General features: G+C 51.4%; 1 protein-coding gene across 1 annotated transcript; it reads right to left on the reverse strand.

The window, feature by feature from the left end:
• Positions 1 to 481: 481 nt before the first annotated feature.
• SMIM23 (small integral membrane protein 23) lies at positions 482 to 3,784 on the reverse strand. Its single transcript, XM_036281671.1, has 4 exons — positions 3,695 to 3,784; positions 1,186 to 1,237; positions 938 to 1,005; positions 482 to 694 (listed from the first exon to the last, which is right to left on the reverse strand). Exons 1-4 carry the CDS (start codon positions 3,782 to 3,784, stop codon positions 482 to 484), a joined length of 423 nt encoding a protein of 140 aa, XP_036137564.1.
• Between the last annotated feature and the right edge of the window lie 9,441 nt (positions 3,785 to 13,225).

The following is a 13,225-nucleotide window of genomic DNA, read 5'->3' on the forward strand; positions in this document are numbered from 1 at the left end:
GACCCCACAGGCCTGCATGTGGGAGGACATCTCACAGAGGCCTCCTGGTACGTGTCAGTGGTGAGGAACCAGCAGCGGCACCAACAACATTTTTTTTTTTAATCATCTCCCGAGGACATTTTTGCATTTATCTTCAGATAGAGCGGGAGGGAGAGAGGGAGGAAGAGAGAGAGAGAAACATCGATGTGAGAGAGACACATCGACTGGTTGCCACCCACATGATCCCAACCGGGGCTGGGGACAAACTGCAACCGAGGTACGTGCCCTTAGCGGGAACCAAACCCGGGTCTCTCTGGACTGTGGGCTGACGCTCTAACCACTGGACAACACCGGCCAGGGCCCAACAACAGTCTTAATGTCCCAACTGTTTTATTATTTTGCCTTGAACTTCAAGTGTCACAGCTTAGCCCTACTGAGAAGAGCCCCTGGCAAGCCCTCCCCCATCTCTCTGGCCTCTTCCCCAGGTCCCAGCCCTGGCCCCTCACAAGTGATTTTTGAAGGTGGAGCAGTGTTCCTTGGGGTGCCCCTCTCCCAGAAAGACATCTAGCCACTCTTCCAGGTTCCGTACCAGCTGCTCCAGCTCATGCACCTGTTTCTCCAGCTTTTCCAAGAAAACTTGCAAGTTCTCCTTCAGCCAAGTCTTGACGACCTTCATTGGCAATTTTGAGGGATCAGTGGTCTGGTATTCAAACCCCTGAAAGGGCAGACACCAAAGTTACATCTTGAGCTTTGCCACGTAGGACCCCTTTGCCACTGGTTTCAAACGTTCCCTGAGCCTCTGCACATGCGACTCCTTCTGCTTGGAATACCCTTCCCCACTGTCTCCAGCTCCTGCTTATCCTTCAAGACCCAGCTCGCCAGCGACACCTCTAGGAAGCCTTCCCAGATTTCCTCAGCCAAGCTGGACATCCCTTCAGTACCTTCCTGGATATGTTACCTGAGAAGCCACAGGATGCTGGGGGTAGTTACATTCTCTGATCCTTTCTGCCGCCTCCCAGCTTCTTTCTGAAACAGGCACAGACGCACCTCTAAATGAGGCAAAGCGTGGTTGGTCCGCTCAGTGGGATGAAGGGTGGTGGGAGAAGGCAGGTACCGAGACACCCTTGGCAGGCAACCGTCTCCAGAATGCCCCTCTCGGCTTTGTGTGGACGGGGCTTCTCCCTCCTCAGGTTCCAGAAAGCTCACCTGATATCCCTGTGCCCATATACAGCACCAAGACCAGCAGCGCCAGCAGCGTCTGGGGGGCAAGAAGAGGAGGGGGAGGTAAATTGCTGGAGGACACATGGGAACCTGCTTCCCTCGGACAGCTGGGCATGGGGCGGCGATAAGACCCTTTTCAGAGCTTAACTTCTTTCTCGGTATCTAAGTCACCTGCTTACTACGGAACCCCCAAACATCGCAGGAATAGATAACATGGCAACAAACTGGCATTTCCCTGGTCCTCTCCCTGTCGAGAACGGGGCCCTTCTCCATTCTCATTGCTTGTCTCATGGTCACATCTTTTGTTTTTGAGGATCTTTAGAAGGAATCAGCTTGACCCTGGTATGACTTACGCACCATAAAATGCACACATTTTAAATGTATAGATGGGTGAGTTTTGACGAATGTTTATACCTAGGGACTCCCACCCCCATCAAGATATAAAACAGTTCCATCGTTCTAGAAAGTTCCCTCATGCCTTGTTGCAGTCACCTTCCTCTTTGCAGCGACAGAGTCAGGGGCACAGAAGTGGCCAGAGGATTAAGGAGACGCAGTATTGACTGCCACTGAACTTCCCCCAAACGCCCTGGATGCGGACGGAGCCAGATTGACTTTGACTTGAAATCTTACATCTCTGATGTCCCCATTCGTGAAGCAAGACTTAGCTCCGCTACCACAACAAAGAAGAGACGAGATGGGCATCATTTGTCCCTCCCCCGGGTCGTGTTCTTTGTATAGACCAGCAGCTAGATTCTTCTTATTAACTTCAAAAATAAAAGTAAATGATATTGCTTCCAACGTGGCTGAGTCTCGCAGACACACTGATGAGTGAAAGAAGCCAGACACGAAGGTGCACACTGATTTCATTGCCATGAAATTCTAGAACACACACAACTCATCTGTGATGATGGAACTCAGAGTCGTGGTTATGGGTGGGGCGTGAGCTGCGAGGGGGCCTGAGGAGCCATCTGGGGTACCAGAAGGTTCTGCAGCTTGAGCCGGGCGGTGGCTGCCTGGTGCATACGCCCAGTGTGAAAGTCATTGCACCATCCACTTAAGATCGGGGTGGCTTTTCTTTTCTCCACGGTATCCCCTGGGAATCTTTCCATGTAAGACACACAGAGCCATCCCACTCTCTATAACGGCCGGTGCATGGTCTGAACGCTCCTATGTCTTTGACCACTCCTCGGGCCACGTGCTTTACACGTGGCTTGGTTCCCAGCAGCATGCTCGCTGCTCAGTTTCTAGTTTATGTTCTATGGAGGCAAAGGCAGGGAATGGGGACAGATTCAGTTTTCGTCTTTCTTTTCATGCTGTTTTGGGCCTGAGCCAGATCATTTCTTCTCCCCGAGCCTCAGTTTCTTTATCTGCAGAATGGGTTTTGGAATAGACCTCTTTCAACAAGGAGGGGTGGGGCTCTGATTGGGGAAATGCCGTGGTAAACAACATTGCCTTGCCGTAGGACTTCTCAGAGCCTTGAGTATTTGACTGAGCAGTGTGTATCTCCAAGAAGGGACGAGAGGGCATCCGCGTTCCCCAAACCACAGCGCTCTTTTAATGATTTTTCTAAAAGGAGCATCCTGGGGGTTGGTATTTGTGGAGCACGTTCAGGAAAAGCCACAGCGTGGTGCAAACGCCCACCCCCATCCTGCGGTGAGGCCCGGCCTGAAGGAGCTTTGGCGCATGCATGTTAAGTGAGCAGGTGAATGAGTCTTTTGAAAACATAGATCAGTCGTCATTGCTCTGTTTAAAACCTCTCAATGGTTTCTTACTCGGCTCAGAATGAAATCCCATCCCTTCCACGGTGGGTGAGGCCCAGCTGACCTCCCGGCCTCCTTACATCCCTCCTTCCGTTCCCACCCGCGAGGCGGCGGGTGCGGGCAGCCTTGCTGGCGGTTCTGGAATCAGCTGGACTTGGTTTCGAAGCCCAGCATGTGCTGACTGTGAGCCTTTTTGCCTTTCTGAGCCTCAGTTTACTCATCTGTGAGTGAGGGCCACAGAGCCGCCGCTCAGAAACGTCGTAAAACATCAGGAGAGAGAGAGAGAGAGAGAGAGAGAGGCGGTGGAAACCCGGGCTGTGGACAGGACGCGTTCTCATCTTCCATTTGCTGTGAATCCCACGTGAGATTGGAATTTCGGTCCAAAGAACAAATGCTCCTCGAGCTCTCTAATGCGGGAGCATTATCCCATTTATTCCCCTCCCTCCTCCCCTCCTCCCTCCCTCCCTCCCCTCCTCCCTCCCTCCCTCCCTCCCTTCCTTCCTCCCATACGAATGCACCGTTCTAGGCACTAAGGACAGAGCAGGCCACGAGACGACCCAGCCCTCTGGGCACACCGTCGGCAGCGCTGGGATTAGACAAGGGTCGGAAACCCCCGGGGGAAGCACCTGAGCCCTGTGCTGTGTTCCACCGGCCAGGCTCCAGGGAGAGTCGAGCTGACAGCCTGCTCCTGACTTTGAGGGCCTGACTGTCTGGGAGCCCTGGTCTGGCCTCACCTGCTTCTTGTCCTCACAGCAAGTCCCCCTTCTCCGTCCAGACAGCTCTGTGGCCACTCGCCCTCTGCTGTCCACCTCTTGGGTCACCATGGCCTCAGATCAGGCTGCCTGCGCGGAACAAGGTGCCCCCACCTGGCAGCAGATGGGCCCCCCCTCTGGTCACCAGGGTCCCTCCAGCAATGAGTTCTGATGTCACAGAAGGTGGGGGACCGCAAAGCCCCCGCCTTGTCACCACCCTGGTTTTAAGCCCTGTCCCTCACATTTAAAAAAATATAAATGTAAAAACAAAACAAACAAAAAACCAGGAAGAAATGCATCAGAAGATTATATTTCAGGGTGACGATTTTTCTGATCTTTTTCCTATATTTTCAGGTTTTTAATAACATGCGAGTTTTTAAACACAAAACAATAAGAGCTAATTTTAATTGAAACGTGTATGGATACAATTGTAGATTCATGTCAGTAGCAAGAAAACAAAAAACTATAGGCGATCAGGTGGATCCTTCAGTCACTTTCCTACAAGGGTCGCATCTCTGTAGGACTACAGTGTCACAGTCAGGACACCGCCGCTGCTACAGTCTGTCGGTCTTGTTTAGATCGGGTGTGCTTGTCCTTATTTGTGTGTGTGTATATTTAATTCCAAATAATTTTGTCAGATAGGTACGTCTGTGTATTCACCACTATGGTCAAGATACAGAATTCCAAAACCAGAGGGTGCTTGTGTTACTCTTTGATGCCTGCCACCTGTCTCTGTCTCCCTCCCTCTTTGTACCTAACTCCTGGCAACCATGAATCTGTTCTCCATTTCTAAAATTTCATCTTTTCAAAAATGTTATATCAATGGAATCAAATAGTATGTGATCTTTGGAGATTGGCTTTTTTTTTTTTTTTTTGTACTTAGAATTCACTGGAGATCCATCCAGATCGATGCCTGCATCAGGAGTTTGTTCCTCTTCATTGCTGCATAGTACTCCATGGCATGTATGTACCACAGTCTGTATGACCATTCACCCACAGAAGGACATCTGGCTGTTTCCAGTTTTAGGTTCTTATGAATTAAGCTACTATGGACATTCTTATACAGGATTTTGTGTGAACCTCAGTTTTCATTTCTCTGGAATGCCCAAGAGGGCAACTGCTGGGTTGTAAGGTCATTGCACGATGGTTTGGTAAGAAATTGTCAAACTGTTTTCCAGAGGGGCTGCACCATTTTACATTCCCATCAGCTGCATGAGTGATTTGGTTTCTTCTCATCCTCAACAGCACTTGGTGTTTTTATTATTTTTTATTTTAGACATGTTGATAGGTGTGTAATGATGTCTCGTTGTGGTTTTAATTTGCATTTCCCTGATAGCTAGTGATGTTCAACATCTTTTTATGTGCTTATTTGCCATCTGTGTCTCCGTTTCCGTGAACTGTCTGTTTATATCTCCTGCCCATTTTCTATTTGGACTATTTTATTATAGTTGAGTTTTGTAAGTCCTTTCTATATCCTTTTTGGGATATATGCTTTGTAAATATTTCCTTTCTGTCTGTAGCTTGTCTCTTCATCCCCTTCACGTGGACTTTTACAAAGAAAAGCTTTCATTTTGATGAGATCCCATTTATCAATCTTTGTGTGTGTGTGTGTGTGTGTGTGTGTGTGTGTGTGTGTGTGTGAAGTCAAGTCTAAGAACTTTGTGCCTAGCCCTAGAACCAGAAGATTTTTCTCCTATTTTAAAAACAGTTTATAGTTTTATGTTTTATAGTCCAGTCCACGATCTGTTAGGAGTTAATTTTTTTTTTTTTATCCTCACCCGAGGACATTTTTCCATTTTTTGTACAGAGTGGGAGGGAGAGAGAGGAAGAGAGAGAGAGGGAAACATCGATGTGAAAGGGACACATCGAGTGGCTGCCACCCACACGACCAACCAGGGCCGGGGACAAACTGCAACCGAGGTACATGCCCTTAGCGGGAACCGAACCCGGGCCTCTCCGGACCGCAGGCCGACGCTCTAACCGCTGAGCCAAACCGGCCAGGGTAGGAGTTAATTTTTGTGTAAGGTGTGGGGTTTGGGTCAAGGGTCATTTTTTTTTTGCCTGCAGAGGTCAGTTGCTCCTGCACCATTTGTTGAAACCGTGACCTTTCCTCCTTTGAATTGCTTTTGCACCTGTGTCAGATTGAGCACATTTGTGTGGATTTGTCCAGTGGATCCTGAGCTCTGTTCATTGATCTATGTATTGATCCCTGCACCAATAGTGCTCTATCTTGATAGTGAGCAGAGTGATTTCTCCCACTTTGTTCTCCTTGGCCAAGATTGTTTCAGCACTTCTAGGGCCCCTTCCTTTCTCTATTTCTTTCCAAACTTTAGAATAAGGTGTCTGGCCTGTGTCTACCAAAAATAAACCTTGCTGGCTGGGATTCGATAGGAGTTGCATTAAACCTATGGATCACTTTGGGGAGAAGTGACATCTCTACCACGCATATGCTCCGCTGCACGGACACACGGTGCCTCTCCATCTGTGTAGGTCCTCGGTGTTTGCTTTAATCAGCATGTTGTATTTTCAGCATCCAGCTCCTACATGTTTTGCTAAGTGTGTATGAGATATTTCATTTCCTTGAGACTTCCCTCATGGTTTAGAAGCCCCATCTTTTCATTTATTAACAAACAATTTTCATGGGTTAAGAAATCAATAATTTTTATGAGTTAACCTTCTCAGAGTTACGTAGCTGCTGATTACTTTTATTTATTGAGCATCTACTAGGGTAGGCATTTCACTAGGTTATTGAGTACATCTTCTCTAGGCTGTAATTGTCTAAGTATTTGGGACTGGAGTTTGTGCTACTATCTATTGTGTTTCTAACACCCATTAGACAGCCTGTTACAGACTAAATGTTCAGGAAAAATATTTGTTGCATGGATGAAGAATAAGCAATTTCAAACCGTGGGTTCTGAGAGGCCATGAACTCTGCCTGGTGAATACACTTCTGTATTCGTGGTCCTTGGCTCGGGAGCGATTTGTCAAATGAGCAAAGCAGGTGTATGATTTTAATTCCACCAGTGAAGAAGCGGAGGCAAAAGAAGGACAGCAGCCGTCGTGGTGGTCACGTGCGGAACCAGACCCCACGGAGAATGCTTCCCATACACTGTCTCACCGAACCCCACACGTGCCCTGCGAGTCGGCGCGGTGGACCGTTCTGTCTGGATGTTCCTCTCTGTACTCAAGGTCAGACGCCCTCCCAGGGATCTGAGGACAGGTTCACTGAACTCCGAAGTCTTTTAGTTTACTCCAAGGAGTTAATGTACTTTCAGTCCAAAGCAAAAAAAGTTGCCATTCCTATTGTCTTTTGTGGCTTTATCATGGGTAAGTAGATGTGAGATTCCCATTCCTTTTTTGAAATATCAAAAGTAGCCATATCCCCCCCTCTCCCCGACTTCATGGCTACCCCATCTGGGCACCCAGCGATTTCATACAACCTCCACTTGTCCACCTCCCCTGCGTATCCTTAACATTCATCATCCCCAGCTGAGATACTTCGAGGAACGGTCGAGCGCCTGGCACTACGCGAGGTGCTTTAGATGTATTGGCTGGTTGGATTATTACAGGTCTAGGTGGTACATAATATGAGTGTCCCCATTTTACAGGTGAGGAGACTGCAGCTCATTCAGGTGGTGAAGTCACTTCCCCAGAGTCACGCGAGAGGCAGGGCTGAGCTCTGTACTCTGCGGGGTCTGATCTCAGCAGGCAGGCCTCGCTGGCCACGAGAGATTCGCCCTCTCCATGGGAAAACCCAAGGCCAGAGAAAGACAGGGACCAGCCCAAGTCCACTGGAGGAAAAGCTCACCTCTTGCTCCCACCTGGGGGCTCTCCAAACGGCCCCCATGGTCTTGCCCATGCTACTGGGCTTTACATGGTACTCCAGGCCTGCCCATTAAACTAACTATGGGCATCGAAAGTAATGCGTTACCGCCCTGGCCGGTTTGGCTCAGCGGTTAGAGCGTCTGCCTTCGGTCCGGAGAGACCAGGGTTCGGTTCCCGCTAAGGGCATGTACTTCGGTTGCAGTTTGTCCCCGGCCCTGGTTGGTCGTGCGGGTGGCAGCCACTCGATGTGTCCCTTCACATCGATGTTTCTCTTTCTCTCCTTCTCTCTCTACCTCTCACTCTATCTGTACAAAAAAATGGAAAAATGTCCTCGGGTGAGGATAAAAAAAAAAAAAAAGAAAGTAATGCGTTACCGTCATGAAAGGGGCGATGACCAGAAACATTTTTGGAGAAACCCAATGGGTTCTTCTAGGAAACGGCTCTGAAGAGCAGTGATGAGTAGGGGGGCTTCTGGGATTGGCTCTGAGGGCCACTTTCTGGGGACTCAGCCTCAGGACAGGGAAGACGGGAAGGGTGGCCTGCCTGGCCCTTACAACGCATACCCAGAAGCTGGTGTGGGCGGCGGGCGGGGGGAGGGTCTGCAATGGGCTGGTTGTCCCCCAACCTGCTACCGGCGCCCCGCTTCCAGTCTGATGGGAGAAAGACTTGCATTTGTAACAAGGATGGCAAACTCAGGTGCAGAGCGGGCCTGGACGGTGCATACAATGAGGGGAGCAGGCTGGTGTAGGACGAAAGGGCCCGGGAGCGACCGGGACGGATCACAGCGTGCACGTCCACGAGGGCCAGCCGCGTGTTGCCATGAGCACATGGGGTCCAGTGTGGGGAAACCTTCCGACTGCTTTCCAAGAAAAGCCAGGAATCCAGCCTTTTACGTGCAATCTCCTGACTTGTAAATGTTGGCAACCAATTCAAGTTCAGGAAAAAAGACACCATGTGGGCAAAATGCAGGCCACTGGCTTTTGAACGCTGATCCACTGTGTGTCTGTTGGGTCCAAATATGGCTTGTCCCGAATCCTCCTAACAGTCCTGCTACGTGGTGGTTTCACCTATGATGGCAAACATCAGAAGCCCCTACGACTAACCAAAATCCAAAAAAGCAAAATTTGGAGGGGTGTCCAGAGGGAGCCCCTGGAATTGATGGAGAGACGGAAGATGCAGGGAGAGAAGCAGGTGCTGGAACTACAGACCAGGGCATCTCATAGGAACACTCTGCGCCCAGAACGGTGGGCTGTGGGTGACCGGATCCCAGCACATGAAAGAATTCTAAATTCCCCTGGTGTCGGCATTGGTTTCCTGGGCTTCTGTAACAAACTGTCACGAACCGGGTGGCTTAAAGCAACAGAAATGGATTTCCTCACAGTTCTGAGCCCGGGAGTCCAAAGTCAGTGTCGCTGAGCCGAAACCAAGGCGTCAGCCTGGCTGCTTTCCTCCGGAGGTTCGAGGGGGTCCGTTCCTTGCCTGAACCAGCACTCCTCGGCTCCGGGCCTCATCGCTCCAGTCGCTGCCTCTGCCACGCTGCTTTCTCCTCTGTGCGTGTGTGAAAGCTTCCCCTTCATAAAGGCACATGGATTAAATTGGGCCCCCACCAGCTAATCCAGGATTCTGTCCTTCTCTCGGAATGCTGAATCTGATGACATCTGCGAAGTCCTTTTCTGCAACATACAATAACATTCACGGGTTCTTGGGATTAGGATGAGGATATCTTTGGGGTCCTCTCTCCAGCCTCCCACAGTGTCTTTGGAACACTCCCTGAAGATTCAAGTCTCTGGGGAGGAGCAAGTGCTGGGCTGGGCTTTGCCACAGGCCTGGCCCTGGCTGCCGGGAGGGGGCGATGAGCATCGGGCTCCTTCTGCGTCTGCAGCGAGAGGCAGCCTGGGCGGCACCCACCCCCAGACTCACATAGTGAGGCATTCCTTCCAGGGAAAAAGGATTTGGCTTGTGGATCAAACCATTGCTTGCTGACCCCAGAGATGGAGACCCAGCTCACATGCACTGGGACATGTCTGCGCTCTCAGGACCACAAGGACGGACAATTGCCCCGTCATCTTCTGTGGCATCCCCACAACTTAACACAATGCCCGACACCACGGAAATGCTCAGTGTTCATTCACAGCTGCCTCCAGGGTCCGTGTTCTCTCCCTGCTCCTGTTACTGCAAGAAGTGGTCCCAGGGATGCCAGTCGAGTCAGGGGGCAAACACAGACATTTATACACAGCCTTGGCATATGCCTGCCACTGAGGGTGAGGCCTATACCCAAAATGCCCTCCTCCACGCCCCATTAACCAGAGGGCTAAAAGAACTGTGAACAGGGCACCAAAAAAGGAGGGAAAAGAACCAACAACAAAAAAAAAACCGGGATTAATTTATGAGGCGTTCCGCTGCCTGGATGGCTCATTGCATACCCGTCTTGGCAGCATCGCGCGCAAAGTGCTTCTAGACTTACTGTACTTCGACATCCAGGGTCTCTTTTGTAATATGCCAAACATTCTGCCGTTATTGTTCTAGGCACCTCCCGTTGGTCATTGGGCTCATTTATTTCAGTCGGAATTTCAGGACCAGACACAACTCTTATTACTCACTACTTCGAAGAGGGAATAAAAGAGCAATTGATATTTGGAAAAATGAAAAATATGTCCAGAATACTCTGGGCCCTGAGGCCAAGAAGGAAAAAGAAAGTGGCGGGGCGGTGGGGGGAGCTGGAGGGGAAATAAGGCGGGCTCACCTCGTAATGCACTCTGTCGTGGCCGCCTCGGAGACGTGGAGTCTAGAATGTCTGCAGACAAATGAATCAATGACAGGGCTCGGAGAATGCCTCAGGCACCTGGGTCCCCGCACATGACTTCAGCCGCCACCTGCAGGAGCAGGGGTGGAAGAGGGTTGCTGCGTGGGGCTCTCGCCCCAATTAGTTGTGTCTTAAATTGGGCCTCGGGTTGGAGGGTGAGGGAGAAGCCCCCATGGGGTGGATGAATTCCTAAGGCCTCTCGCTCCCGAATCTAAGACTCTTTGCGGAAAATTAACCTTGGAATAGAAGTCTGAGACGTGACGGCCCGGTCACTTGTGATGGTTTGCGACAGAGTCAGAAGGCCCCTGGGCTCCTGTGAGGGTCTGGCGGGGGTCGGAGGGCAAACGTGTCCTCTGCCGTGAGATCCTGGCGTGTGTCTGTCTGTGTGGGCTCCATGACCTTGCCGTTCCTGGAAGTCTTGTTTGAACACTGTGCTCTGGCAGACAGAGGGGCTTCTGCAGGCACAGGAAAGAGGGGGACCGGCTGAGCTCCGCGCTGGCCAGGGAAAGCTGAACACGCACGGTGTCTACACGTGCCTTGGGCTTCCTCTAACGGACCTGTGATGGACTGGTGGTCAGGTCCCGGGCTGCAGAGCCAGGCTGTCCTGAGGACAGAGCACACCGCTGTCGTTCATTGACCGCGAGACCTTGGGCTGCACGTTACACCTTGCCAGGCCTCAGTTTCCTCACCTGTAAGATCGGGAACAAGCATACGGGCCCCACCGGGTTACTGTAAGAAAAGGAAAGATTCTGTATATAAAACTCTTAACCTGTCGTGATCATAATAATTGCTCCCTTTTTGCATATTAAGTACCAGGCATCAAGTCAAGCGCCTAACATTCATCCTCTCGTGGAAACTCACAGTAGGTCTGTCTGCCAGGGATCACACAAGTAGCTTATGAACGAAGGCCCGTGTGCTGCCAGAACCCGAGTCCTTAGCACCGACCGTGTACAGGAAGAGTGGGGTCCGAATGAGAGGCACCATAGCCCAAAGCATCTGTGGTCGAGAAGGAAGAGACGGAAAGTCCGGTGCAGCCTCCTTTTCTCGTGGTGATGGAAGGACCACTGTGTCGATTCGAAAGAACACAATCAACTAACAGATCTTTTTATTTATTATGATTATTTTTTCTTTATTGATATTCGAGAGAGAGAGGAGAGAGAAAGAGAGAGATGGAAGCATCGATGAGAGAGAACATCGATTGGCCGCCTCCTGCACGCCCCCCGACTGGGGATCAGCCCACAACCTGGGCATGTGCCCTGACCGGGAATCGAACTGGCAACCCCTTGGTGCATGGGTCAACGCTCAACCACTGAGCCACACCAGCTGGGCCTAACAGATCCTTTTAAACAGCAGTGTTCCCCTCAGCGGGGCAGGACACCCCTCTTGGAGGGACATAGCCCGAGGGAAGGAGGGAATGCCTAATCCTTGGTGTTGGGTTGGGAGGGCAGCATGGTTTTGGTCTGTTCTGCACGACTCTACCTCTCTGATTATGTATACAGTAGGCTCCCCCTTCTCCACAGGGGATACATTCCAAGACCCCCAGTGGATGTCTGAAATCACAGATAGTACCAGACCCTAAATATACCATGTTTTTTCCTCTACGCACCGTTGCACTTAAAGGGAGCACCTTGCGGCTTCTCTCTGGCGCGTCCGAATCACCAGCATTGTTACTCTTGCACTTCGGGGCCATTATCAAGCAGAATGAGGGTTACAAGCCCTGCAATACCGTGAGAGTCGATCTTATTCTTGAAAGGTCAGCAACGTGACTAACGACAGAGGTACACTGGACAAAGGGATGATTCACGTCCAGGGCGGGACAGAGTGGGATGGTGCGAGATTTCATCACGCTGCTCAGAATAGCACGCCATTTAAAACTTATGAATTGTTCAGTTGAGGAATTTTCCATTTAATAATTTCGGACTGCAATTGACCACTGGTTAACCGAAACTGTGGACGGTGACGCTGGTCGGGGGGACCACTGTACTTGAGTTGCAGTGGCGGGATGGGAAGACCCTGTGAAGGTGCCGGGAGTATGTGGACTTCCCAGCACACAGTGAGTGGCTGGCACACGGACACGGCTGGGCTTGGCAACCAGCCCTCCGAACCCCTCCTCAGGTTGAAATGGCTCCAAGATGAGAACAAAGCATCCGTGTCTGGGGCGTCTGAGGCCTGAGAGTGCTGCTCCAGTTGGGACTGCCCCCGGTCCCTGAGCCCATGTCCCCCGTGTCCCTTGCCCGGGGTCTCCCTGGCTGGGTCTGCAGGTGGAGACCTGCCCCCGATCTGTGAATGGGGAGCCGCAGAGCAAGCCGATAGGAGCAGCGAGAGTGTAGGCACAGCCCGAAAGGAGCTCCCTCTGCCCCCGCGCCAGCTTCCTTTTGTTTTCCGCTGGTTTGGGTTTCTGGCAGCCGGGACTCGTGGGATCAATCGCTGCAGGTCAGGTTGTGCTTTCAAAAGGGAAACCGTGGAACCTTTTCTGTGTCCGAGCCGCTTCCGGGGCTTTGTGGATGAGTCGTGCAGCCCAGTTCAAAGGAGTCTTTGAAGGAGCGGGACGGTGGGCAGGGCAGGGCAGGCAGGATGCTGTGTCATGGGCCTTCGGGAGATGAACCCACAAGCAGCTTCAGGGCGTGGGGCTCCCGGAACCCAGTATACACAGGCGCGCCCGTGGCCAGCCACGGAGCAGGTGCTATGGGCGTGGGTGGAGCCCGGAAGACATGGTGTCCATCTATTCTCCACGAACTCTCTGTGGGACCCTGCACAGCCCTTCACCTCTCTGTGCTGCTGCGGGGTCCTCACCTGTAACACGGGGATCAGGACATCATCGTCCGTTTCACAGGGCTGTTGTGTGGAGACGGGGCCAGCGTGGGCTCTCCAAGTGGCACAGGTTG

This window comes from Molossus molossus, unplaced genomic scaffold, assembly GCF_014108415.1.
Source record: "Molossus molossus isolate mMolMol1 unplaced genomic scaffold, mMolMol1.p scaffold_m16_p_4, whole genome shotgun sequence".
Lineage (NCBI taxonomy): Eukaryota > Metazoa > Chordata > Mammalia > Chiroptera > Molossidae > Molossus > Molossus molossus.